The sequence below is a fragment of the Schistocerca gregaria genome, chromosome 4 (assembly GCF_023897955.1).
Source record: "Schistocerca gregaria isolate iqSchGreg1 chromosome 4, iqSchGreg1.2, whole genome shotgun sequence".
Lineage (NCBI taxonomy): Eukaryota > Metazoa > Arthropoda > Insecta > Orthoptera > Acrididae > Schistocerca > Schistocerca gregaria.
The window spans coordinates 732,158,263-732,183,868 of NC_064923.1; the positions used below are offsets into that span (position 1 = coordinate 732,158,263).

At 38.5% G+C, this 25,606-nt stretch overlaps 1 protein-coding gene across 5 annotated transcripts in view; it reads right to left on the reverse strand.

Annotated features, from left to right (window-relative positions):
* LOC126267635 (kinesin-like protein KIF2A) overlaps positions 1–25,606 on the reverse strand; it is a 310,859-nt gene that overhangs the window by 24,262 nt on the left and 260,991 nt on the right. For all 5 annotated transcript variants that reach the window (XM_049972935.1, XM_049972937.1, XM_049972933.1 and 2 more), the window contains 4 exons: positions 19,607–19,769; positions 19,118–19,507; positions 18,580–18,746; positions 17,882–18,036 (listed from right to left, as the gene is read on the reverse strand). In XM_049972935.1, the coding sequence (XP_049828892.1) occupies positions 17,882–18,036; positions 18,580–18,746; positions 19,118–19,507; positions 19,607–19,769 (875 nt within the window). The remainder of the gene's footprint in view (positions 1–17,881; positions 18,037–18,579; positions 18,747–19,117; positions 19,508–19,606; positions 19,770–25,606) is intronic.

A 25,606-nucleotide genomic window follows, 5' to 3' on the forward strand; every position in this document is an offset into this window, starting at 1 on the left:
CGAACCCACACTCTGAAGATGTAAACTGACGAACCCACACTCTGAAGATGTAAACTGACGAACCCACACTCTGAAGATGTAAACTGACGAACCCACACTCTGAAGATGTAAACTGACGAACCCACACTCTGAAGATGTAAACTGACGAACCCACACTCTGAAGATGTAAACTGACGAACCCACACTCTGAAGATGTAAACTGACGAACCCACACTCTGAAGATGTAAACTGACGAACCCACACTCTGAAGATGTAAACTGACGAACCCACACTCTGAAGATGTAAACTGACGAACCCACACTCTGAAGATGTAAACTGACGAACCCACACTCTGAAGATGTAAACTGACGAACCCACACTCTGAAGATGTAAACTGACGAACCCACACTCTGAAGATGTAAACTGACGAACCCACACTCTGAAGATGTAAACTGACGAACCCACACTCTGAAGATGTAAACTGACGAACCCACACTCTGAAGATGTAAACTGACGAACCCACACTCTGAAGATGTAAACTGACGAACCCACACTCTGAAGATGTAAACTGACGAACCCACACTCTGAAGATGTAAACTGACGAACCCACACTCTGAAGATGTAAACTGACGAACCCACACTCTGAAGATGTAAACTGACGAACCCACACTCTGAAGATGTAAACTGACGAACCCACACTCTGAAGATGTCAACTGACGAACCCACACTCTGAAGATGTCAACTGACGAACCCACACTCTGAAGATGTCAACTGACGAACCCACACTCTGAAGATGTCAACTGATATACTGGATGATTAGGAAATTGTCCGAAGGTAACTGTGTAAGTGAGCTACAGTTGGTACTGTCTAAACTGTGGCTCACATTTCTGCCAAAGAATACATCAGACCATAATTTCATTGTATATCAATGCAAATAACGTGCATTTTTGATAATTTTTGAAAGCCATAATTGTTCTTTGCATAATCTAAAGGCAAACTGTAGTACATCCGCATTTGCAATTTAGCTCTTGAATACTGGTACTGATACTGGTACCAGAGGTACCACAAGTACTATTGTCTCCTGTGAATTCTGTCTCGTCTGCAGACAATACTGGCTCTGTCAGTCTTCGTCCACTGTGAGTGGCATATCAATGGTAGATCTAGGTGTCCTGCACAGGGTGAGACAGAATCAGGGATGACTCAGGATGTTTTACTGATTCCTATTTCATCTTCATCTACATCCTCTTCCATTTCCAGCTCATATAATATTAGGTACAAAAAGCTGGTTGCAACCTGAAATTGATGGTAGTGCGATTTTTAGGGAAAATTTCAATGTATATCAAAAGGATAGGCAAATGGGAAATGGAGGTGGTGTATGTATTTGTCACAGTAGACAGGACACTCAAATCCATGAAGATAGAAGTGAAGCTGCATGTGAGTGTTTGAACAAAACACAGTATCAGGGATGGGCATAAAATGATACTTTGGATCCTTCTATTGTCCGCCAGACTTGTCTCTCGATGTAACCGAATATGTTGGAGAATAATCGACTTAGCCAACAATTAATTGGGAAAATTACAGTCTTGTTAGTGGAGCGTGTGATAAGACATCATGTGAATCTTTACTAAAATATCATCTCAACTGTTTGTCTAAAAGAAGCTAGTTTTATTTTGTACATGATGTATTCTATTTCAGGCTGAAATCCATAAAAAGAAATTATTTAATTTTCGTTGTTACAATCAATGTGTACTAGCTCTGAATGTGTAGTTGAAATTTTCTTCTTTTAGAAACATTTGAAATTACGAAATATTTGGCACACTTAAAATTTTTATTATTAATTACACAAATCAGTGCAATTAATTACACAAATCAGTGCAATTTATTACATTTATTTCTGTATTCATTTACAAAATAATTATAGAAATTAATAGAAAATCATTTGACAAGAAAATTGGTACTCTCTCTGGAATACTGTTAGTACTGCAGAATGGAGTAAGTAGTAGGCATGCCTCTGATGTGATTGGACGTGTTTTTATTTTTGGCAATAACAATGTAAATTTCGGTTTTTTTGAAATGGAAGTTGTAAAGACAGAGTGGTAGAAAAATGTGAGAATAAAAATTAACATAAAAACAGAAATTACTGCTCAGGCAATTTTCAGAAGTTATTACATCACTTGGAACCATGAGAACCTATAATGTCAAAGATTTCAGCTTCAACAATCAGTCCCTAGAAGTGATGAACTGGGGCCAACTAGGACAAAAGGAGATTAGATTAGATTAATACTTGTTCCATAGATAATGAATACGACACTTCATAATGATGTGGAACGTGTCAGGTTAATAAAAGATGTCTGTACAAGATATTGCATTACACAAAATATTGCATGACACTAATGTTTAAGCTAGGGTTTTTTTTCCTTAATTTATATCTAAAAATTCAGCCAGTGAGTAGGAGGAGTTGTCATCCAGAAATTCTTTTAATTTATTTTTAAATGTTGGTTGACTATCTGTCAGGCTTTTGATGCTGTTTGGTAGGTGACCAAAGACTTTTGTGGCAGCATAATTTACCCCCTTCTGTGGCAAAGTCAGATTTAACCCTGCATAGTGAAGATCACCCTTTCTCCTGGTGTTATAGCTATGCACACTGCTATTACTTTTGAACTGGGCTGGATTATTAACAACAAATTTCATAAGTGAATATATATACTGTGAGGATCCCTATATCCTTAAATAGATGTCTGCAGGATGACCGTGGGTGGGCTCCAGCAATTATTCTGATTACACGTTTTTGAGCAATGAATACTTTTCTACGCAACGATGAATTACCCCAGAATATGATACCATATGAAAGCAGTGAATGAAAGTAGGCATAGTAAGCTAATTTACTGAGATTCTTATCACCAAAACTTGCAATAACCCTAATAGCATACGTAGCCGAACTCAGACGTTTCAGCAGACCATCAATGTGTTGCTTCCAGTTTAACCTCTCATCAATGGACACACCTAAAAATTTTGAAAATTCTACCTTAGCTACAGACTTCTGTTCAAAGTCTATATTTATTACTGGAGTTGTGCATTTACTGTACGGAACTGTATATACTGTAAATAAAATAGAAAGAAACTTCCACATGGGAAAAATATATTAAAAACAAAGATTCCAAGACTTACCAAGCGGGAAAGCGCCGGCAGACAGGCACATGAACAAAACACACAAACACACACACAGAATTACTAGCTTTCGCAACCGATGGTTGCTTCTTCAGGAAGGAGAGGGAAAGACGAAAGGATGTGGGTTTTAAGGGAGAGGGTAAGGAGTCATTCCAATCCCGGGAGCGGAAAGACTTCCCTTAGGGGAAAAAAAGGACAGGTGTACACTCGTGCGACACACACACACACACACACACACACACACACACACACACACACACACACACACACACACACACATCCGCACATACACAGTCAAATGTCTGCTTGTGTCTGTGTATGTGCAGATGGATGTGTGTGTGTGTGTGTGTGTGTGTGTGTGTGTGTGTGTGTGTGTGTGGGCGCGCGCGAGAGAGAGTGTACACCTGTCCTTTTTTTCCCCTAAGGGAAGTCTTTCCGCTCCCGGGATTGGAATGACTCCTTACCCTCTCCCTTAAAACCCACATCCTTTCGTCTTTCCCTCTCCTTCCTGAAGAAGCAACCATCGGTTGCGAAAGCTAGTAATTCTGTGTGCGTGTTTGTGTGTTTTGTTCATGTGCCTGTCTGCCGGCGCTTTCCCGCTTGGTAAGTCTTGGAATCTTTGTTTTTAATATACTGTATATACTGTGTTTTATCAAAATTTAAAGAGTCCGTTTGCTGAGAGCCACTTAATAATTTTGTGAAAAACATCATTTACAATTACATCACTTAGTTCTTTGTTTTTGGATGTTATTACTATACTTGTATCATCAGCAAAAAGAACTAACTTTGCATCTTCATCAATATGGAATGGTAAGTCATTAACGTATATCAAGAACAGTAAAGGACCTAAGACCGAACCCTGTGGGACCCCGTGCTTGATAGCCCCCCCAGTTTGAGGAATCAGCTGTTGAAATAAGTGGTTCATGTAATGTTAATACAACTTTCTGCATTCTTCCAGTTAAGTATGAATTAAACCATTTGTACACTGCCCCCTCAAACCATAATGATTTAGCTTATCTAAAAGAATTCCATGATTTACACAGTCAAAGGCCTTTGAGAGATCACAAAAAATACCAATGGGTGATGTCCGGTTATTCAGAGCATTTAATATATATTTGATCAGTGAAAGCATATATAGCATTTTCTGTTGAAAAGCCTTTCTGAAAACCAAACTGACATTTTGTTAGTACTTTATTTTTACAAATATGGGAGGCTACTCTTGAATACATTACTTTCTCAAAAATTTTTGATAGAGCTGTCAGAAGAGAGATTGGGCAATAGTTGTTGACATCCGACGTATCCCCCTTTTTATGCAATGGTTTTACAATGGCATATTTCAGTCTATCGGGGAAAACATCCTGCTCAAAAGAGCTATTACATACGTGGCTGAGAATCCTACTTATCTGTATCTTATCTGTATCTTGCTGGAAATGCCATCAATTCTGTAAGAGCTTTTACTTTTCAGTGAGTTTATTATTTTACTGATTTCAGAGGGAGAGGTTCGTGGAAATACAGTTGTTTCAAACTGCACAGGTATGGATGGCCTCTTCTATTAGAAGCCTTGCCTCTTCTAGTGAAGATCTAGATCCTACTTTCTCCACAACATTTAAACAATTATTATTGAAAATATTTCCAATTTCAGATTGTTTGTTAGTACACTTGTCATTCAGCTTTATGGCACTAAAGTCTTCCTGTGCTCTTGGTTGCCCTGTTTCCCTTTCAATAATATTCCAAATTGCTTTAATTTTATTATCAGAGTTACTGATCTCAGACATGATACACATGCTTCTGGACTTTTTAATAACTTTTCTTAGTACCACACAATAGTTTTTATAATATTGAACAATTTCGGGGTCAGTACTCCCTCTTGCTGTTAGATACAGTTCTCTTTTACAGTTGCAAAATATTCTTCTCCTTTAGTTAGCCAAGGTTTTTTATATGTTTTCTTGGAATTATTTTTCACTGTTTTCTTGGGAAAACAATTTTCAAATACCCTTAAAAATGTATCGTGAAATAAGTTATATTTCAAGTTTGCATCGGGTTCCATATACACTTCATCCCAGACTAGCTCCTTTAGTCTTTCCCTAAAGTTTGCAGTATTTATATTGTTAATTGAACGCACTGCTTTGAAATTCTGATTTGATATACTGCATGGAGCTATGCCATGTACTGTAACTAGCTGTGCACCATGATCTGAAAGACCATTCTCAACAGGATAAGCATTTATGTCCTTAAACTTATCTTGGTCTATAAAAAAGTTATCTATCAATGTCCTGCTGTTCTTTGTTATCCGAATAGGAAAATCAATGACGGAGCTCAAATTGAAAGAGCTGAGTAATACTACAAGGTCATTCTTCCTATTACACTCTTTCAGGGAATCAACATTGAAATCCCCATAAACGATAATTTGCTTCCCTCCGTCTGATAGATAGCACAACAAAGCATCCAAGTTTTCTAGAAATAGCTAGAAATTCCCTGAGGGGGACCTATACACTGTTACAATTATGAAAGTGCCATCATTTAGTTTTAGTTCAGTGGCACATGCTTCCATATGTTGTTATACACAAAAATTTTTAGTTTCTAAATGTTTTGTGCTGTGGAAGCTTTTGACATATATGGCAACTCCTCCTCTCATCATATTATCTCTACTTACATGTGCAGCTAATTTGTACCCATTGATGCTAACCTTTTGCATATCAGTGACAATGTGATGCTCAGACAGGCATTGTACATCTATTACATTCTCAGTTTCTATATCTTCTAAACAAAGCAGAAGCTCATCAATTTTATTCTTCAATCCCCTAATATTTTGATGAAATATACTAACATTTTTCATTTTACTTTTGTGAGTATCTTGAACTTTTTTAACATCTTTAGTACTTGCCTGGCTGAGTTTCCCACTGGACACTGATCTTACACTAAAAAAGAGTTACCACCATGAGATGTAGTTCCTCCCCCCTTTAAATTTCCTGCTATCAGCCCAGCCAGTTTACCCTTCCCCTTCTTGTTGAGGTGTAGACCATTTCTAGTATAGTCCCACCTACAGAGTGAATCAACAGGAACCACACCAATGTGTGACCCTGCATCAGATCCAAGTAGCCATTCCAACTCCAAATTAACTCTCCTGACAGAAGAGCTCAAATGAGGCTGGTCGTGGCGCTCCAGAACTGACACAAACCCAACACTGGTATGACTCGATGCCGATGCAATATTTGCCAGGTCACACTCTATGCTGTAGCCCGGATCTCTGTCAATACTGTTGCCCGGCCCACCCACATTAACCACGGTATCTTCCTTAGTAAAGCCTCTACATAGTGAACCTAAATCCTCTGTAACCTGCCCCAGTCCAGCACTAGGTTTGAAAAAACTTGTGACCTGATATTCTGACTCTAATTCATCCTGCAGAAGTTGGCCCACACACCTAGCATGCGAACTACCTAGCAACAAGACTTTCTTTCTCTTTGCACACTTCCCTACCTTCTTATTCAATTTGCTGCTGAAAGCCTGTTGAGCCCTGTCTACATCTACTTCTGTGAGAGGCTCATCAGTTTCCGACTGAGACAACAGGTCAAACCTATTTTGTACATTAATAACAAAAATGTCAGAAGAATTTCTTGGCCTGTTCCTTTTGCCTGTTGCCACTTCCCACCCCTGTTTACCCTTCTCCCCCCTTAACCTGCACAGTTCTCGTCTAGCCTCATCTAACTCAGCCTGAAGGGCAGCAATTTTCCCCTCCTGTTCCACAATCTTTTTATCTCTACTGCACAGCCTACAGAACCACTGATGAGTCTCGCTCATTTTCCCAATTCCCACGCCACTACAATCTCCCCAATGAAAAAAGTTACTACATCCATCACACCAGATCCCGGAGCTAACGATTCTATGGCACGTTAGGCACTTTACACTCATGGTACAAATCGATTTTAGTGACAGAAAGACAATTAAGTTACCGGAAAACAATGAAGATAAGTAAGAAGTTTATCAATAAATCTTACTCCTCTCTAAGCTTATTAAAACAGTTAATTTTGAAGTCAGTGACAATCTACAAAAGATGTGAGGAAGGGGTAGATTACATTGGCACTTCACTAACAATGGAATTGGATCTAATGGCAATAAATTGACCTGACCTCTTTGAAGATGTCCACACTGAAACTGGTATCACTGACTATGACACGGTTGCGGTAACAATAACAATAATTACCAAAGTGCGAAGGACAACTAAACCAAGCAGAAGGATACGTATGGTCAGTAAACTAGATTAAAAAAAAAAAAAAAAAAAATCAGCTGTGTCAGACTTTCAACACAGGGCAGGAGCATGTAGAGAAATTATGGCTCAAGTTTCAAAGAACAGTCAACAATGCACTGGATGGGGTAGAACAGTTCATATTGGGAGAAGGAGCCTCCATGGTATACAGTCACTGTAAAAAAAAAATTCTGAAGACGCAGAGATTACTGCACAATTGGTGTAAAACAAAGTGTAGGGCTATACCGTATTTACTGGAACCTAGGCCGCACTCAAATCTAAGTCACACCCGAAAAATGAGACTCGAAATCGAGGAAAAAAAATTTTCCCGAATCTAAGCCACACCTGAAATTTGAGACTCTAAATTCAAGGGGGGGAGAAAAGTTTTCAGCCGCACCTCCAAATCGAAACAAAGTTGGTCCATTGTAATATGAGACACAATTTAGGTGGAATGAATGACGATAGAGCTACAGTAGTTTGGTTCGAGTCGTAAACTTAGAAGTAAGCTTTACCAGGTAGCCATTGCTGTATGTCAGGCGCTGTAACATTACAGGACATATTGGGACATATTGAAGTATTCGATACTGTAGACTTTTAGGGGATGTCGATACAGATATGCAAAATGTAAAGGGAAACTTTGGTTATGTTTAAATATTGTACTGTGTCAATATTAGGACATTTTGCATAGAAAGAACAAAAATAGAATTAAAGTAAATATATATTAGTGTTAGTAACCTATTTTCATTCAATTTTGTAATTATATTTCATTTTGTAAAAGAAAGACTCTGTTTGCTGTAGCTCTGATTAATTGTATAAATTATCAGTTTTGAGCTAAATTATTTCGTGTAATATGGACAAGATACTTTTAAAAACTCGCCAGCTAAAGAGAAAGTCTGAAAATGAACGTTTAATGCGCACTTCTGGAACTTTCTATGGAGAAATTCTATATTATGATCACAAAAATACTAAAACTTGTGAAAACTGTTTCATAACCTAATTTCGAAAGACAATTTGTATCAAGAAATATTGCTAAAAAGATCTGTTTGCGTTTTGAAACACGATTTAAATCATTTTACATATAAATAGTTGTTCTAAATCACTCAAGAAATATCCAGAATCAAATGTCAAGATATTTCTGGAAACATCGGTACAAATCTGGTGAAGGTTATCCAGAAGCTGGTAGAAAAATGTTATAAAATCTATTTGGAAATTATGCTTGTAAGAATTTATATTTACTGATCCTTTTACTTACTTTAATCTGTACTAAAATTCTGTAATGTCTAATTTAGTTTTAAGTCGTGAATTGCTATCGTATTGTAAACAAAACATTGTCAAAGACTCTCATTGTTTGGAAAGATATTAATACACCTAGGAGTTGTCAGTTGCCAGTTCAGTTCGGATATGCAGTGCGGTTAGCTCGGAGAGTCAGTTGTCGAGTCTGTGAAGTCTGTCAGTTCTGTTTGTAAATGAAAGTCTGTAATGAAGAATTACTTGTTGTCGTCAAGATGAACTCAAGACCTTTTGCACGAAGCAGACACCACCTAATGCAACGTTTTAATTTGGTGTTGAGGAGCTGAAATGTTATAATTTGGTTGAGGAAGCTGAAATGTTATAATTTGGTTGAGGAAGCTGAAATGTTATAATTTGGTGGAGGAAGCTGAAATGTTATAATTTGGTGGAGGAAGCAGAGGATTTGACGACCACCCAGTGATTCTTCAAAATAAAATACGTCTCTTCTGGGATCACAAGAAGAAAATACGTCTGTTTTGGGACCACAAGAAGAGGATATACGACGGACCAGTCATTCTTCAGAAGTAAATACGTCGATTCTGGGGTCACAAGAAGAGGAGTGAATCAACCGAGCGAAACCATCCTGGAATTGAAGAAATTTCGCAAAACACGGACACCAACGACCGCTGACGGACACTAAGATAAGTGATAAGTACCTGCTTCCTAAAATAATGGAAAAAGACGCAGATTTCAGTATTGACAGGGGTGTAGCAAGTACACCTATTAGGGAAAGTGCTTCTGACAGTGTAGGAATGTTGGAAATGTTAAAACAAATGTTTTCAGAGTTAAACTCGAAGATGGACGATTCTCGTGCCGAATTACGTCAACAAATTGAACAGACACAACAACAGATGGACAGGTCGATTTCGAAGGCTGTGTGTGATTTAAAATCAGAAATAAATTCAAATACAGAACAGATTGCTCACACTAATCAGGTTCTAAGAATGGTGAATTACTTTTGAGTCAAACCAAAAAACTTAGTTGTCGTGTGGACACGGTTGAGAGCAAAATTTCTGTCCTTGAAACTGATTTAAGTAACGAAATTTCAAATAACCAGTCAAAACTTAAAAAAGTTGTTGATTTTGTAAATGAGGAAAATTCTCAATTGAGAAATAAATTTGACCAGACAAAACGATTTTTTGAAAGCGAAATTGAATCTTTCAAATCTGATTCTGACAAAAAGGTCACAGAAATTTGTAGTAGAGTAGGTAATGTCGAAAAAACTGTAGACAGAAAATTTGTAGAAATACAAGAAACTATGTTGCAAAAAGGTTTTAGTAATAGTTGTAATGGGGTATGGGGAAATTTTCCCATTAAAACTTATCCCGGTGACAAGAATATACACCCAAAAGACTTCATGCAATTCCGCAAGGAGCAGTTCACGTCCATAATGACAGATAGTGTTAAGATAAAATTTGTAAAGAAATCACTTGATGGTGAGGCGCTTTCGTGGGCCAATCAGAATTGTTCCGCGGAAATGTCCTTTGAAGATTTCGAAAAATGTTTTCTAACCAAATTTTGGTCTGAAACTGAGCAAGCTCGAATCAAAAGTGAATTCTTGAATGGTCCTAGTTACAGAGAATCTGATGGGTCAATGAAAGCCTATTGTGAGAAACAGTTGCAAAAATTAGTGCATCTGGATAAGCCATTTGATGAGCTAACTCAAATTGATGCACTAAAACGGAGACTTCCGAAAAGAGTACAATGGGGTTTAGTATATGGTCCAGATGAGTCCATAGAACAATTCTTGAAATATGTGGACAAACTTGATAGAGCCTTTGAACAAAACAACAGATTTAATGACTTTGTAGGTTCATCACACAGAGGGTGGGAACCGAACCGTGGAAAGAACAACAATAATAGTGAACGAAGAAACTTTAACAACAACAGGGATAATTATAATAGCAATGACAGATGAAATTTTGGTAGAATTGATCAGCACTTTAATTCAAACAGAGAATGGGAAAATCGAAACAGGTCCTGGGGTAATGACACGAGAGAAGGTAACCCAAGGCAGGGAAAAGACAGACATAGGCCTTTAAACGACTAAATGCTCCACTGGGAGTCTGTCAGTTTGGGGCAAGGAATTTTCAAAATCAGGCTAATTTCACCCGGAACAGACAGCACTATAATCAGAGACCTAACCAGTATAGACAGTATGCTTATGATCGATCCGTAGATAGAGGTAATGAAAAAATTAAATTTGACAGGAAATTTTGTAATGTCATCAGAGAAAATACTAGAAACAACTGTAATAGGAACCAGGCTACCTTTGATGAAGTAGGCTTAGAAGATGATATAATTGCAAATTTATATAATCAAGAAGAAGCACCTAATGCTGAAATGAAAGGTAAGGATAACTTTGATAATTTTGGATTGTACAAACTTATGTGTGGTGATGTTTTAGATGTAAGTTGTCATAATGATGTTCGTACTGAAGTTTCTGGAAAGTCTGATATTCATGTGGATGTGGTTGGTGAAGATGGTGTTGTGAGTAATGTTGGTGATACTAGTAGTGTTTGTAGTGTAAGCTCAGGCAATGATGATGATAATGTTGATGTTAAGGCTAATGGTGATTATGTACTAGAAGATTTTGATGGTGAATTGGATGGAATAGTTTATGTTGCAGTTAAGGAGGATGTTATAAGCAATAGTGTTGAGAATAGTTGTGCCAGGAACTCTAACTACATTCCACATGAGAATCAGATTGTGCCAGTTCAGCTTAGTAATACATCAGGAGACAGGGGGGTTGATTGTGCTGATGCATCTGAGATTATTTTGAAGTCTGTTTGGGACAAATTTAAAGATTACAGTGATGACAATGATGTTAAGATCAAATTAAGGGAAATTTGTGAACCAGTTTCTGCTTTTAAGCCTAATGAAATCATCAAACGGGGTACTAGTCAGGATGTGTGTGAGGTAAATAGTAATCCAGACATTCCAGTAAATTTCAGTAGACCTAGAAGTTTGAAGAAAGTATTGCCTAATAAAGAAAACCTAAATATGGAACAGAGGTATGATGAGATAGCAGAAGATCTTTTGTGTGAAGAACAGGGAGAATGGGAAAACACCACTATTGGTAGTCCATACATCAAAATTAAAGCTGCAGGTTGGGAAGGGTATTGTTTGATTGACACAGGGAGTCCAATTAGTGCTATTTCAAGCAAATTAAGAGATATAATTAAGCATGATCCTGACTTTGTTTAATTACCAGTTGTTGGAATAAAAATTAGAGGCATTACCGGCAAACTGAGCAAAATTGTTAATAGACAGGTGTTGTTGTCCTTCAGTATAAATGATGTACAGTTTACTCAAGGATGTCTTGTAATAAGTGACCTAAATGAGAATGTACTGTTGGGTATGGACTGGATATTAAAAGCTAATGCAGCATTTGATTGGGAAAAGAGTTTGTTTACCTTTATTGATCCTAAGACGAGAGTATGTTCCAGTACTGACATGTCGGTTCAAAACTGTGCTGATAAGGGAACTGAAATTAGGGACGTTACATTTTCTAAAGACAGTGGTTATTGTGTAGAGGAAATTACTGAGGATTATGATGATGGAGAATATGGGGATACAGTTCAAGAAAAATTACGGGAATCAGATAATTTGAACCAAGAACAGAAGGTAGAGTTAGAAAGATTATTGTGGAATTACTGTGATGTTTTTGTTGATAGACCTGGCAGAGTAAAAAATTATCAATGTAAACTCAGATTAAAACCACATGAGCCATTCTTTATAAAACCTTATAGTGTACCCATTGTAAAGAGAAAAGATGTAGAAAAGGAACTTCAAAAGATGGAAGAGTGGGGCATCATTGAGAGAAGTAAGAGCCAATACAATAATCCTTTGGTAGTGGTTGCAAAACGTGATGGCAGTGTCAGGCTTGTACTAGATTCAAGACACCTAAATAAGTATCTGGAAAGAGAGACCGATCATCCCGAGAATATAGACGAACTACTTCATAAATTTGAAAGAATGAAATACATGACCAGTTTAGATCTCACATCAGGATTTCACCAAGTAGAATTAAAAAATGATTCCAGAAAGTATACTGCCTTTTTGTATGGGAGAAGATGTTACCAGTATTGTGTGGCACCATTTGGGCTGAATGTCTCAGTAGCCGAATTCATTAGAGCACTTGACTTTGTTTTGGGAAAAGATCTTTTATCAAAATTAACTGTGTATGTAGATGACATTTTGATCACTGGAGAAACTTGGGAAGAACATGTTAATACTTTGAGGGAGGTTTGCAATAGATTAAGGAAAGGGGGAATGTCACTTAAATTATCTAAATGTAAGTTTGGTATGAAAAAATTGAAGTTTCTGGGGCAGAGTATTTCTGAGGAAGGTATTTTGCCAGATCCTGAAAAACTCGAGGCAATTGCAAAATTCCCAATTCCAAAAACCAAGAAACAACTAAAGTCATTTTTCGGGATGTGCGGTTACTACAGAAAGTTCATTAGTACCCAAGCTCTAAATGCTCCAAGTCTTAACAGATTGCTGAAGAAAAACGCAATGTGGGTTTGGGATCAGGAATGTGAAGCAGCTTTTGAAGAAATAAAAACACAGTTATGTAACAGTCAAATTTTGTACCGTCCTGATTTAAGTTTACCTTTCTGCATTATGGCAGATAGTAGTGATTATGGCTTAGGTGCTCACCTTTTCCAAGAAGTAAATATAAATTGGAAAATAGAACACAGGTCTATTGCTTTTGCTAGTCGAACCTTGAAAAAACATGAGAGGCAATACACTGTTACCGAGAAAGAGCTTTTGGCCATTTACTGGGCATTTTCTAAATTCAGAAATTATTTATTGGGAAACCAGGTAGTTGTCTACACAGACCATAAGGCATTAATTTATATTCAAGAATGTGGGTTGCATCATGGAAGGATTACCAGGTGGGCACTCTTGTTACAACAATTTAATTACTCAATAAAATATCTTAGAGGACCCGATAATGTAGTTGCTGATGCTGTATCTAGACTACCTGTGGGGGGTGACTTTGAAGATGACAGTGGGGAATGTGAAAAAGAATTCAAAATTATGTATTTAAGAGGGGTGGACAATGAACAAGAAATCAGAGACATTTGTAATGACATCCGACGGAATCAGAACCACGATGAGAACTGTAAACTGGTCAAAAGTTATTTAGGGAAAAAGAGACATGAAAAAGTGGGAGATTATTACAAAATCTACAAGGGGATTCTCTTCAAGAGAAACAGTGTAGATAGCGATGTATGGAAATTATGTTGGCCTGAACAGTACATCAATGTACTCATCAAGTACATTCATGAAAGTTTTGGTCATTGTGGGATTCAAAAGTGTATCCAGAAAATCCAAGAAAATGTGTACTTTAACAACATAGCCAGGAGGGTTAGAAAAATTTTGACGGGTTGTGACAGGTGCCAAAGAGTAAAAGTATCCAACCAAACTTGTCGAGGATTGATGCAAAACATCTTACCAAAAGAACAACACGAGTTAGTCGCTGTCGAATTATATGGACCATTACCGACGACCAGAGGAGGCTATTGCTACATTTTTGTAATGGTTGATGTTTTTTCAAAATTCATTAAGTTATACCCTCTTCGCAAGGCAAACAGTAAGAGCATTATTTCAAAAATCAGGAGGAGACTATTTTGGCAGGGTTGGAAAACCTCAGAAAATCTTATCAGACAATGGGACTCAATTTACTTCTGGAGTTTGGAAAGCTTTTGTTGAAGATGAAAATATAAGTCACATTCTTATTTCAGCTTATCATCCGTCAGGAAACCCTTCGGAGAGATACATGAGGGAAATTGGGCGATTCTTTAGAACCTACTGCAATACTGATCATGCTAGTTGGATTGACTATGTTGAGAAATTCGAAGATGTTGTGAATAGCCTACAGCATTCCTCAACAGGGCTTTCGCCTTATGAAATACAGTATAATAGCAAACCACCACATCCAATTAGTGACTTCATTGATTTTCCAGTCTGCAAACCATTAAGTACTCAAGAGGGAGAGGAAATAGTGAGAAAGATCATGAAATCCCAAGGTGATAAGAGGAAATGTAGACATGACAAAAGATTGAAGCCTACTCAATTTAAAATTGAAGACTTGGTCCTTGTTAAAACACAAGAGAAGTCTAAAGCCATCAGTGGTGAATTAAAAAAGTTTTTTGACATATACATTGGACCTTTCAAGATTCAGGACAATCCTCATCCGAATGCTTACCGTCTAGTCTACCCAAATTCTGGCAGACTGTTTGGCCTACGAAACGTGACCAAACTGAAATTGTATAAAAAAAATGTAAAAAAGTATTTTAGATAATAGATGTTTATAGACTTTTATATGTAATCTTACCAGGATATTTTTGTATACTTTGTTATATTGTATTTATCTGATTCCTCAGGGGAGCATACATTCTTTGTGTGCTAAGTGTTTGGCGAGCACTAGGTCCCCTAGCTATGCAGTTGTCATATTTCATTTTCGTATTCTGGCATTGCATCTTACACTTATTCTGTGATCGAGTATAATCAATTTTCTCCATCTGTGAGTCTATCCTCTCTTAGCTTTAAGAAATTATTTAGAGTAAATTTTCTTGAGTAATTAGACTTTAGAGAATTCAAATTTCTGTGTCCTTAAAAACCGGTCCACCGACTATTAAATGCTTTTGCTAATGTTTAACTGGGTTTGGCCACTGTATGCTGTATATTCATAGCGGACTGTGCTATTGCAGCCTGTGATAGCCTGCACTGTATATGGAAACCATACGGACTGTGAAGATGAGACTGAAATACAGTGTGTGGCATTGAGGTATACCGACCTTTAAGGAAGAAGATCACCGACCTTCAAGAAAGAAGACACCAAAGATATGTGTAAAACTTTTCTGTTTTGTAATGTAAGGACATCAACCCTTCCGTGTTTCACGTGGAAGTGCTGATGGGGGGGGGGGGGGGGGGGTGTTGTGTAACATTACAGGACATATTGGGACATACTGAAGTATTCGATACTGTAGACTTTTAGGGGATGTCGATACAGATATGCAAAATGTAAAGGGAAACTTTGGTGATGTTTAAATATTGTACTGTGTCAATATTAGGACATTTTGCACAGAAAGAACAAAAATAGAATTAATGTAAATATATATTAGTGTTAGTAACCTATTTTCATTCAATTTTGTAATTATATTTCATTTTGTAAAAGAAAGACTCACCGTTTGCTGTAGCTCTGATTAATTGTATAAATTATCAGTTTTGAGCAAAATTATTTCGTATAATATGGACAAGATACTTTTAAAACCTCACCAGCTAAAGAGAAAGTCTGTAAATGAACGTTTAATGCACACTTCTGGAACTTTCTATGGAGAAATTCTATATTATGATCGCAAAAATACGAAAACTTGTGAAAACTGTTTCATAACCTAATTTCGAAAGATGATTTGTATCAAGAAATATTGCTAAAAAGATTTATTTACGTTTTGAAACACGATTTAAATCATTTTACATATAAATAGTTGTTCTAAATCACTCAAGAAATATCCAGAATCAAATGTCAAGATATTTCTGGAAACATCGGTACAAATCTGGTGAAGGTTATCCAGAAGCTGGTAGAAAAATGTTATAAAATCTATTTGGAAATTATGCTTGTAAGAATTTATATGTACTGATCCTTTTACTTACTTTAATCTGTACTAAAATTCTGTAATGTCTAATTTAGTTTTAAGTCGTGAATTGCTATCGTATTGTAAACAAAACATTGTCAAAGACTCTCATTGTTTGGAAAGATATTAATACACCTAGGAGTTGTCAGTTGCCAGTTCAGTTCGGATATGCAGTGCGGTTAGCTCGGAGAGTCAGTTGTCGAGTCTGTGAAGTCTGTCAGTTCTGTTTGTAAATAAAAGTCTGTAATGAAGAATTACTTGTTGTCGTCAAGATGAACTCGAGACCTTTTGCACGAAGCAGACACCACATAATGCAACGTTTTAATTTGGTGTTGAGGAGCTGAAATGTTATAATTTGGTTGAGGAAGCTGAAATGTTATAATTTGGTGGAGGAAGCTGAAATGTTATAATTTGGTGGAGGAAGCAGAGGATTTGACGACCACCCAGTGATTCTTCAAAATAAAATACGTCTCTTCTGGGATCACAAGAAGAAAATACGTCTGTTTTGGGACCACAAGAAGAGGATATACGACGGACCAGTCATTCTTCAGAAGTAAATACGTCGATTCTGGGGTCACAAGAAGAGGAGTGAATCAACCGAGCGAAACCATCCTGGAATTGAAGAAATTTCGCAAAACACGGACACCAACGACCGCCGACGGACACTAAGATAAGTGATAAGTACCTGCTTCCTAAAATAATGGACCGACGACGACCACGATTTGAGGACTCAGTCATTTGGCTACCATCCATTCAAGCAGTTTGTGGAGCATATTGGATTTTCACCTGGTTAAGGGTGATCCTCACTCCCACTGTGAACGGATAACATTTTCTACACAAATACAGTTTAAGACTCTCAGTAGATGTGGTCTCTGAATAAGTCAAATGTTGGGTCAGCTGATTATAAATACAATTAGTGCCTAAACTGTATGATGTGATGCCCAAAGCAGCTCCCACTTACTGAAAGGTTCATTAGACAATTCAGCATGACAGAAGTAAAGGATAGGAAGATTTCTTCAATTTCCCTTTAATGCATCTGGTAAGTAATTAGGTGACAAGAGCACACACATGTGGTCACAAAGCGGGTCATGAGATGTTCAGCAAGAACCAATGTAACTGATAAGACAAACAGGCTCTATATATCCTCTTAAATATAGTTTGATGTGTTCGTACTTACATATTTTCGATGGCAAATAAATGTTTCCCTTCTCGGTACTTTACCAAACACAACTGATTGGAAATGTAAGTTACGAAGTTTGTTTTGGCCATTAGTAAACTTTTTATCACTGTCAATTCATCAATTCCAATACTATAGTCAGACTTGGTTTATCACAGATGGTAATTCATAACCTCATTTTCAGGATTCAGTACTGGCCTCATCAAATTGAAATGACATGATGGACAGTGTGAATTACCAAAAAGGATTGTGATGTAGATGGTGTTTGCTCATTTCTTACGGGAAAAAACATCACAGTTCCTAAGACATGACTGCAGACATGTGACACCAAACATTTACTTGTAGTAACTGATATCTAACAGTGAAGTCATAGCTTACCATGCATGTTCTGGACTTTTCTCCTATAAATGAATCCCTCAAAACCTGTGTTAATTTGCTGGCTCTAAATGGAAGATGAGCCCCTTTCTTTCCTAAGGCTCTTATACATTCCTTCAATGCTAATAAGGATTTATTAATTTCTGCACCTTCCATCCCTGTGAAAAAATGTGCACAGTCCATTCACATAAAGAAATTTTAATATCACAAGAATTAATTTATATATTGTATAGCACTCCTATGCCATGCAAGAAATATTTTTGCTGTTAGCAGCACCAGTGGTTATCCATTTTAGATTTAAAGTCAATGTGTGTTGTGTGTGTGTGTGTGTGTGTGTGTGTGTGTGTGTGTGTGTGTGTGTGTGTGTGTGAAATTAACAACATAAAAAAAAAAATACAACATCTTAGTTGTGCTTGATTGTCTTCGTATTTCATTAATTTACTTGTGACCTGTATAAACCTATAGCAATGAAATAAATGATCCACCTAAACATTTACAACTTGTTACATATTCCTTAATCTGATCTTTATATGGAGCCACCAACTTCATAACTGCATCACTGAAATAATATAAGCAAACTTGCTTATTAATCTAAAAATAAAATGAAAGAGGAAATCTTTTCGATCTATCAACAGTTGCAATGGACAGTTAATCAAAAAAAGTATGAAAAATGATTTTCTAACAAATTTTTTGGGGCTTACTTGTCTGTCTATTAGCTGATGAAGTATCTGCTCCTCTTTCATTGCCAGCCAAATCTATGAGGGAGAATTTCCCATGAACTTTATTTATTCCTGTTACCCTCAAGACAATTTGGAAAACAGCATGCGATCGCGAAGAATTCGTATTTGCTGATGTCTGTCCAGATGTCCTATGTTCAAAAAGTTTTAAATAAATTACAAAATATTGTTATTCAATAACAAGTACAGCAGACAAAACTTTTTTTTTAAAAAAAAGTAGTGGTAGTGGTAGTAGTAGTAGTAGTAGCAGTAGCAGTAGCAGTAGTAGTATTGAACATTTGACCATATATTAAAAGTTTTTACAGTCCTATTCGGAACAGGGTCAACAGAAATTACTAGTAGTTCACTTCCATATTTTACTTATAAAATTCTTTGTTATTCTATAATTAATTTCAATGCTTAATCACAAATTTCAGCCCATTTCTATAATTAATCCTCTAATAAGGTGAAACTGAAGACTGAGTCACAAAGAAGCCATTAAGGTTAACAACACAAAACATACCTTGCATTATTTCCATGCTGTATTAACTTGAGAACTTCTTCCACAGAGTCAACTACTGTTTCGGTCAGACCAACTATTTGTACTTGCTGCTTTCCATCTTCTAAAACCCTCAACTTTGATTTATTGGCTAAGAGGTCAAATACTTTGCCACTATATATCTCAAAAAAGCTGGCAGACACCATTAAGTTCAAAGGCTTGTATTTTGAGGACCTCAGAAAATTAAAAACATCTTTTGCTGCCATTGCATATATCCCTGTTGTGCAGTCTTGGGTTTTTCCATGGAAATCTCCACCCATTGTATGTGTCTTTCCACTACCTGTTTGGCCATAAGCAAAGCAAGTTGCCATCCCTCCTTCAAAAATTGTTTGCACCAAAGGTTTCGCAGTGTACCTAATAAAATAAATATATGTAGATTTAACTTCATACACAATGTCTAAACAGTACATTAGCTGCTAAAAAATTATAATTGACACCTGGGATACTACTAACTTGTAAACAAGTTCGTTGGAACAGGTTTCATCAAATGCGTAGTCAAACCTGAATATCTGATTTTCCAAGTATTTTGTGAGGTCAACTTTAGTTTTAGGTTCATGGACTACCATCTGATCCTTTGTAGGGACAGTGATAACATCAACTTCTTTTCTGTTCATTTCTGGAAGATAAGACATCACAATTATAATTCCCACATGCTACACAGTTTTTTTTTTCTTGACGCTACATAGTTTATTTTCTTTACAATGAAATCTAAATGGAAATGTACACACACACACACACACACACACACACACACACACACACACACACACCAGAAGAATGTACAGAGGGGGGTGAAAAAAAAATTTTACACACACTTCATTAGTATCTATAGAGCAAAGTCACATGTTGCTGCAATTTTACGTGGTAGCATAGGCCATTGTTTTCTCAACACATCTTGGTGTGAATTTTCCAGTAGATGACAGTGCAGCAATGAATGAAGTAAGATGGTCATTTGAGGAAATCAAGGCCATACTGAAGTGGTACTGCAAGTACGAAAACATGATTGAGGTACAAAGACAATGGCACAATGTGCACCGAAGTCCACCACCAACACACAAAACAATTTACCATGCTCTAAATAAATTTGAAGCCAACACTACTGTTCAAGGTGTACAAAAGAAAACGTCCAGTCGACCAAACCCATTAACAAGTCCACCTTCCAGCACTGCTGTGTTGCATCATTTTACCAGGTAACATAACAAAATCTGTGAAGCAAGGTGCACGCGATAGCAGTGGAAGCTAATCAAGCATACATTCCAAGACCACTGCACACTATGAAAGAGGATGACCTGGATGGAGTACTGGGAACAGTTTGAAGGCACGTTTCTTGAGGATGAATAGCTTGCGTGTATGGTTATCTTGTCTGACAAGGTGCAATTCAAATTGAATTGTACAGTAAACTGCCATAACTGCATGTACTGGGCTCCTGAAAATCCCGTCATTCACACAGGCAATTGTATTAATCGACCGTGTGTGTGTGTGTGTGTGTGTGTGTGTGTGTGTGTGTGTGTGTGTACAGTTTGACTGGCCCATTCTTCTTTAAGGGTACCATTAATTGGTGAGGTGAGTCGTCAAATGCTGCGAAAATCGACTTTACCTGCCATCTGTTCGGAAATGAAAGACTTTACCCGCAAGATGGCGTTCCACTTCACTACCACAGAAACGTCACAGCCTACTTGGATGAAAATCTACCTGGACAATGGATAGGTCGAAGAGGAGCTGTTGAGTACCATCATGCTCTCCAGACCTTAACACCTCTGACTTCTACCAAAGAGAATTTGAAAAATGAAGTTTATCAACAGAGGCCAGCTACAGTTAATGAACTACTAGAAACCATTGAGGGGTCTTGTGCGGCTATCATACTGGCAACACTGACACTGTAACTATCAACAGTACAGCAGCATTGATGTCGTTAAGCTGCTAATGGGGTCACTTTAAACACCAAGCAACCTTTCCCCCCATTGCAAAAATTGAAACGTCATTTTGTTTCATTAATATTGACTATCAAAGAGTCTACATTTTTCTGGACCCTTCTGTATATTTTACTGGTATATGTATTCTGGCAGAATTACTAACATCAACAATTATTAAGTTCTGAGATGTATGTATAATATGGAATGGTGAAAGATTAAGAAACTTCATTTGTTTCGTGACTTGGGTAATGATGGCTGCAATCCTTGAAAGACACATTTCCTTCAGTACTCATTTACTTAATAATTAGGGTAACTGATGTTTATGGAGTACTGACACTTTGGCTGAAAGAGAATCTTGAAATAGTCGATTTTTTCCTTTAAATGCCTGGCATTCCTCATTGGCTAATTCCTAGCTTTTTCTACTACGCTACCACTGGAGGCAATGAACAATTTGTAGGCTAGTGGGAACAAAAGGATCAGGGGTCACTGGCTGGAAAAGAGACCAGTGGATGTGGAGTCACCATCTAGTGCATTTCGAAAGGGTGTAAATAAGTAAGAAGTGAAACTGGCCACACATATCCGCTGGAAACGAGTCAACATATTTTTGAACTTTGTGTTGTGGTACATGTTAAGTACCACAGAGTGTAGCATTTCCTCAGAGACTTCTATTGTATTTGTATCACAAAATGTGTTTCATAGGTGGCCCTGCCTCTTACAAGATAGAATGGAACTGTGACGAGATATAACTAGGACGTACTAGGTGGGTGTACTGAACAGATCCACATTTTATGTGGGCATGACAACCAATCAGATGTCCATCCCAATGGACAGCCACAGCCAAACTGTGCCCAAGAAAAGCATTGGCTATCAAGCGGTGAAATACACTGCTGGAAACAGCACACACTATTTCAATAGCTGCTTCACAGTCCTTGTCATCTGTACCCTCCTACCCTCTACTCTTCTCCCCAAAAACCAGCGTCTCCCTTGCAAGACATCCTCTGATCCTGTAATTCTCTTGGCATACATTTTTACTAGACCCCCCCCCCCCCCCCACACACACACACACACACACACACCTGCATTGCTAACTTCACCCATCCTACATTCAAACCCTCTGACCTGCAGTTTCCCCTTCCCCTGTCTCCCCATCCCTATCTACTCACCCACATCACTGTGCGCATTGCACGAACACACCACTGTTGCAGGTGCCTGTCCCGTTTCCCAATACCTGCCTGCCGGCCAGACACCTAATGTATCCACACGATAGCAGATGCTATTTGGAACCACCAGTCATCAGTGTGGACTCTCATGTTGGCAACACAGCTGGCTGCAGCAGTGTCCTTCCTGCCAAGTTCATGATTCCACAAATGATCGAAGAGAGCTAGACATGCTGAGGGTTAACCTCCATAGCCTCTCCTCTCACTGGATAACTGCGACTGACAGAAGAGCTGAGACTGCGCACTGGGTTGTTGGAATCCGCATCAGATGTTGGTTAAGAGGTTGGGGTATTTATGTTGGTGCTTCCAGTGCTTACTGTGGCAGTGAGGATAGCTATGACATAATGCTGGTTTTCGCTCACTATCAGCACTCGAAGTGACTTCAGACTTTTGCAGCTTCACCTTTCAAAGGCTCTTTTCTACTGGTTTGGCATATGAATTCTTATTGTTGTGTTGTATCTACCCTTTCTTAAAACAATGTGTTTTGTCACTAGTACGATGGTATCCCTTGGCTCCCATGATGTCATTATGCTTGCACATGGTCATTCCCCCATGCTGTGATAGCTTCTGGGTGGGGTTTGCTGGAACTGACTCTGCATTTCCTCCTAGCTGGAAGTGTACTGGTCATTGACACACACAGTTTGTTTGGCTCTTGGGAGTTGTCAAGGTAGAACTTGGATGAATGTTTAGTGTCCACAGGGGATACTATCCTAAAGTGTAACACATGGACAGAAGTGGAAGAGGTTGTTTTACTGTAGCCAGGAAACTGGAACTGTACAATTATGGTGATGACAACATGCTCACCCTTGTTTATGTCTATGCCAATGACTTTGCCCTGGCCACCTGATGTGAAACCTTTGAGAAGAGAGAGAACTTGTTCTTGATGGTGCTCTGAAAGAACTAGGCACATAACAGTAAGTCTGCACCACTGAGTCCAATCCCTCAAGAACTCCACTGGCAACATGTTGGCAGGATGTTTATAGTTCCAATAACATAGATGATAAATATAATGCTTTCCTTAACACATTTCTCATGCTCTTTGAGAGTTGTTTCCGTTAGAACGTTCTAAACGGGGTAATAGCGGTAATAGGCAGACTGGGTTGCTGACTAGTGCGATAAGGAGATGATGTAGAACAAAACGGAATTATATCAAAATGTTAGAAGTAGTCAGCATCAGGCTGCAGTAGCCCATTACAAACAGTATTGTAAGGGGCTTAAAAATGTTATTAGGAAGGCAAAGAGTATGTGGTATGCAAATAGAATAGCTAATTCACAGGATAAAATTAAAATCGTATGGTCAGTTGTGAAGGAAGTGTCTGGTCAGCAGCACAAGGTCGATGATATAAAGTCAGTTCATAGCAAAAATATTTCTGTTACTGATAAATCAGATGTATGTACAGCATTTAACCATCATTTTCCGAGCATTGCTGGTGAATTAAACAAAAATTTAGTTTCTACAGGGAATCATGTCACTTTCTTGGCAAATGCCCCTCTGAGACTGATGTCTGAAATACTCCTCAGTGAAAATCAAACAATGTAAAACCCAGGATGGAATGTAACAACACCAGAGAAGGATGGTTGCTACTCACCATATAGCGAAGATGCAGAATCGCAATAGGCACAACTAAAAGACTCGCAAAATTAAAGCTTTCGGCCATTAAGGCCTTTGTCAGCAGTAGACACGCATGCACACGCAAACACAACTCGCACACATGTCTGCAGTCTCAGAGACATGAAACTTTTTCAGATCTCTGAGACTGCAGACACACGTGTGTGTGTGTGTGTGTGTGTGTGTGTGTGTGTGTGTGTGTGTGTGTAGTTGACACACACACACACACACACACACACACACACACACACACACACACACACACACACAAAATTCAAAGTTTCGCAACCCAAGGTTACTTCGTCAGGAAAGAGGGAAGGAGAGGCAAAGACGAAAGGATGTGGGTTTTAAGGGAGAGGGTAAAGAGTCATTCCAATCCCGGGAGTGGAAAGACTTACCTTAGGGGAAAAAAAGGACAGGTATACAGTCGCACGCATGCACACACCCATCCGCACATATACAGACACAAGCAGACATTTGTAAAGGCAAAGAGTTTGGGCACTGAAGCGAAGGACATCGAGTTTACGGAAACGTCCTACCTTCAGAAGTCTGATACGGGGCAGCCGAGTGAGCTTGTTGTCGAAAAGACCTAGGAAACGAAACTGTGGGACCACAGGCAATCGAGATAAGAGTTATGGATCAGGGTGGATCGTAGTAAGGCAACAGAAGTGGACCACCCGCGATTTTAAAGGAGAGAACTGAAACCCGTGTGAGAGAGTCCATGCAGAGGCACGCCATATAGCTCCCTGGAGCTGCTGTTAAGCGGAGGCCGTCGAAGAGGAACTAACCCAAATGTAGATATCGTCCACATACAGGGCAGGGGCGACCAAAGGACTGACAGGCCACAAATCCATCTATAGCAATGAGGAAAACAAGTACACTCAAGACAGAACCCTGTGAGATGCCCGTCTCCTGGGTCCGTAGAGAACTAGAAACAGTACCAACCCGAACCCTGAATGACCGATGGAACAGGAACTGGCAGATAAAAATTGGGAGTGGGCTCCGAAGAGCCCACTGATGAAGTGTAAAAAAGATGTGATGGCACCAGGCCGTGTCCTAGACCTTGCATAGGTCAAAAAATACTGCAACCAAATGGCGGCACTGGGAAAAAGCCTGCCAAACTGCGGATCCAAGCAAAGTAGATGATCGATCGGAGACTGTCCCTCTCGGAAGCCACACTGGTAAAGGGACAATAGACCCTGAGATTCGAGGACCCAATTGAGCAGACAGGCTACCATCCGTTCAAGTAACTTGCAAACAACATTTGTCAGACTGATTGGTCGATAACTGCCAACAAATAGGGGGTTCTTACCAGGCTTAAGGACAGGAACCACGATGCTATCCCTCCACTGAGAAGGGAAGTCACCCTGGAGCCAGATACGGTTAAACACTCGAAGAAGATGTTGCCATTGTGGAGCACTGAGATGTTGAAGCAGTTGGTTATGAATGGAGTCTGGGCCAGGGGCTGTATCATGAGAAGAAGAAAGTGTGGAAAGAAATTCCCATTCAGTAAAAGGTTAGTTGTAAGATTCTGACTCACAAGGGGTAAAACATCAGGTGGAAGATTTGGCCCGCTGCTTCCGGCAAAGGAAAGCAGCCGGATAGGAGGATAATGCTGATGCAATTTCAAAATGGGTTGCAAGATTTTGCACAAGAATCCACGGGTCCGTACAAAGGCCATCTGGGAGGTGAAGGCCTGGGAGGGTGGACTGCC